This window comes from Paracoccidioides lutzii (genome assembly GCF_000150705.2).
Source record: "Paracoccidioides lutzii Pb01 unplaced genomic scaffold supercont2.6, whole genome shotgun sequence".
Taxonomy (NCBI): domain Eukaryota; kingdom Fungi; phylum Ascomycota; class Eurotiomycetes; order Onygenales; family Ajellomycetaceae; genus Paracoccidioides; species Paracoccidioides lutzii.
In genome coordinates, this window is record NW_015440952.1 from 535653 (window position 1) to 539012 (window position 3360).

General features: G+C 46.3%; 2 protein-coding genes across 2 annotated transcripts; both read right to left on the reverse strand.

Annotated features, from left to right (window-relative positions):
* Positions 1-421: 421 nt before the first annotated feature.
* Positions 422-1134, reverse strand: PAAG_02748 (hypothetical protein; the record flags this gene model as incomplete). The annotated part of the gene is made up of 3 exons (XM_002795226.2): positions 422-828; positions 937-1054; positions 1129-1134. The coding sequence occupies 3 exons, from the start codon at positions 1132-1134 to the stop codon at positions 422-424; spliced, it is 531 nt and encodes a 176-aa protein (XP_002795272.1).
* A 746-nt stretch (positions 1135-1880) lies between these two features.
* PAAG_02749 (XPA-binding protein) lies at positions 1881-3080 on the reverse strand (the record flags this gene model as incomplete). Its single annotated transcript, XM_002795227.1, has 1 exon — positions 1881-3080. One exon carries the CDS (start codon positions 3078-3080, stop codon positions 1881-1883), a length of 1200 nt encoding a protein of 399 aa, XP_002795273.1.
* Positions 3081-3360: the final 280 nt, after the last annotated feature.

Genomic DNA, 3360 nt, shown 5'->3' on the forward strand with positions numbered 1-3360 from the left:
GAGCACCGATGCTTTAACCTCCTTCTCCATCCAACGGCTCCTAGAACACGAAAGGACGTTGATCTTTTTTTATTCCCCGACTAGCGAATGATGCTGCCGACCCCCAGATGAAGTATCCAGAACGTTTTGTACCGAAAGCCCTTAGAATTTGATGGATCGATACATACTGAACATGAGAAACTGGTAGTCTCATTGTAAAATCACTGTAAAAATCCTATTACCTCTGGGCGCATAATATTGGCGCCCCCCCCCCCCCCCCCCCTCTCCCTTTCCCCCCGCACCTTTTCTGCAGCCATGGGATAGTTATTTAGTCCCGAGTAAACCAGTATCTCCCTTCAAACATAGATGGCTTACATATATGACTGATAGGTAGGTATGTATGCATATCCATCTAATTCTCTCCCGCAACTAACCAGTCGGTTTACAGCCTCTTCCTCCACCCCCCTTTCTTATCCGCCTCAGCATTTTTAAATGGAAACCCAGACATCCTCTTATCCGCCCCAGTCCTGCTACTTATTCTTCCCGCACTATTAGCAAACAGCAAACACCAAAGACCCACCGCCGCCAACCCGCCATACACTGTCATAGCCAACGCAAAACTCGCTTGCCCCGTTGTATAGTACCAGGCATAAGTATAGAAGGCAGATGAGGCGTGGAAGATAGATGTCATGAGGATTGTAGGCATGGCGTACGGGGCTTTGGGATCGGATTCATCTGTTGTCATGGAGTAGGATGATGAGAGGGGTATTGAGCCTGTGAGGATGAAAGTGATGGCGCCGATGGTGAGGAGACTTAGGCCAAAACAGCGGGCAAAGTACATTTCCAGCACTGTTTAACGGTTAGATTTCCTAGAATAATTTCCCCCCCCCCCCCCCCCCCCCCCCCCGCGCCCAATTTTTTGAACCTTGCGCGGAGTATATATTGTGTCAGGCTTACCTGAGGGCGTTCGCGCTTCGTCCAGCAGGATCATAACGATCACCTTGGGCGTCGCGAAGAGCGGAATGCCCTGTAGACTTAACCATGCGCCCGTGGCGTATGTATATGTATAGAAAACCTGCCGATATATAGAAATGTATGTCAGTTATGTCCATTTTGGTTTTTAGATGTGTTAATAAAATGCCAACATACATCCATCCTGAGACGGGATATCGGAACCGAGTTGAAAGGAAATCTGCAATGGCGGCAGCGGGAGAGCTGCTTGTGATATGGGAATGATAATCAAACACTTTCAGCTTTCATCTGATCGCATCATCCTGGTAAGAAAGGAAGCAGGACATTATGGAGATATCGATTGTTAGCAAAGCTGTAATATAGTTAACTAGCTAAACATGCCCTAACTATGACATCATAGCTAATTACATGGAAGAGCTGTTCGGGATAGTGTGTTCAATGAAATTAATGGCTAAGATACGCATATATTTGCATCACACATCCATATATTGGAAACGGATTATGGGTAACAATCTCACTGGATTAATTAAGTCAAGCTTCCGAGAAACTCCTGACCTCTGTTGACCAGCATGCACGAATATTTGTGCTTTGCGTAACCTCCACAAGGTAACTAATTTGTTCAATGGGAGAACTGTAGAAATAGCAACCTTTGAGGGAAAAAAAAATTACCTCTATTACTCTATTATGATCGATTTCCATTTTCCACCCCATTATAATGAACTAAACATAATTGCCAAAATGACTTTCAAAGGTGGTTGGATTAACCACCTCTTTCAAATTGGTGTAAGCAGTATCGTAAACAACATTAGCGTTGCGATGAAGCTCAGCTTGCTGGAATGGATAAGGACACCGGATACTAAAAGAGCAAGAAAGCGTGATACATCAAGAAATGCAATCAGACTCGCCAGCCACGAAAGCAAAGAATACCCTTACCCAATATTGCTTGACCGTAGATATCTTGCAACATCTTGCTCCTGGTTTGAGGGCCTTGGTGCAGACTCTTCCAGCGCATGCTTATATCTCTCCTCAAGGCCACCATCATCTCCGAGACCCATGTCACCGTTACCAGGCTTCACGTCTTCATATTCATCCGGATCCTCTTCTTCTTCCGCTTCAGAAACAGTATCCGGCTCCTCGTTTTTCATTGACCCGCCCGCACCATCAGGGCGACTAGAACCAGAGACATTCATATCCTTAAGCAACTTCCCCAGTTCAACCTCCCTCCTCGCCTCCTTCGCCTCCTGCCTCTCTTTCATTTTCTTCTCCAACTCAGGCTTATAATCCCTCTCAAATTCCTTCCGCTTTTCCTCCACCGCCTCGAAGAACTCGTCGATCCCATCTCCTGTCATAGAACTGACCCCGACCAGACTCAAATGCCGATAAAATTCCTCCAGCATTAGACTCATACTATTCAAAAAAGAGCCCATATAGCCACTTCCCCCTCCCATTCCTACTACCCCACCTCCTTCCACACCGCCAAACGCGCCAGCCTCCTCTTCCTGACGTAGCGCAGCCTGAAATGCTTCGAAATCCGTCATCCACTCCTTCGCAAACTCCGCATCTTTCACATCCGTCTTATTGAATACCAAAACCATAGGTAATTTCGTCTTGTACAGAATACTGCATGCGTATAGCATATTGCTCATGAAGGTACTTGTCGCACTCGTCCGTGGGGTATCGATCACATATGCAATAACAGTCGGGAACGAAGAAGCCAGCGTTTCCAGTAAAATACTCCCCGACGCGCTCCACACAAATACCTCTATTTGTCCCGGCGTGTCGACGAGAATATGTTCAATGAGTCTCTGTGGCGGTGTCTGGCTCGGCTGTTCAGAATCCGAAGGCGGAAGCGTGCGTTTCTCTAGTATCGATATTACCTGGTCGATTTTGGTGGCGAAGAGGTTGAGCGAAGTGAGGATGCCGCCGTTGGGGCCTAGATTGTACTGCTTCATGACTTCTTTATAGTTTATTGAGTCCCGGATGTCAATGTTGCTTTCGAAGGGGACGGAGTGTACGGCTGGGTCGAGGTTGAGGACGTAGGGGGTCTTGTGTTTAGAGTGGAGATAGGAGTTTATACGCTGCATAAAGGTCGTCTTGCCAGATCCTGGAGAATTCGCTGTAGTTAGCATGTGTATAGAGTTAAATTATAAGAGGTTGGACCTTTTTTTTTTTTTTTTTTTTTTCTTTTGTTGGCGCATCGGTAATAGGATTGTCAGTCCTCACCAGCCATGCCGGACGCAGACGACTGGCGACAGGAGGCGCCATTGCTTTGTCGGCGGCTTTTCGTCCAGTAAAATTATTGATGTTGATATATTGATTAGAACAACGCGAGGAGGGTACTACGTTAGGTAGTTATTGTAGGAGGGCAGATTATACTTGAAAGTTGTTTGACTTCTTGATAAAAAGTTA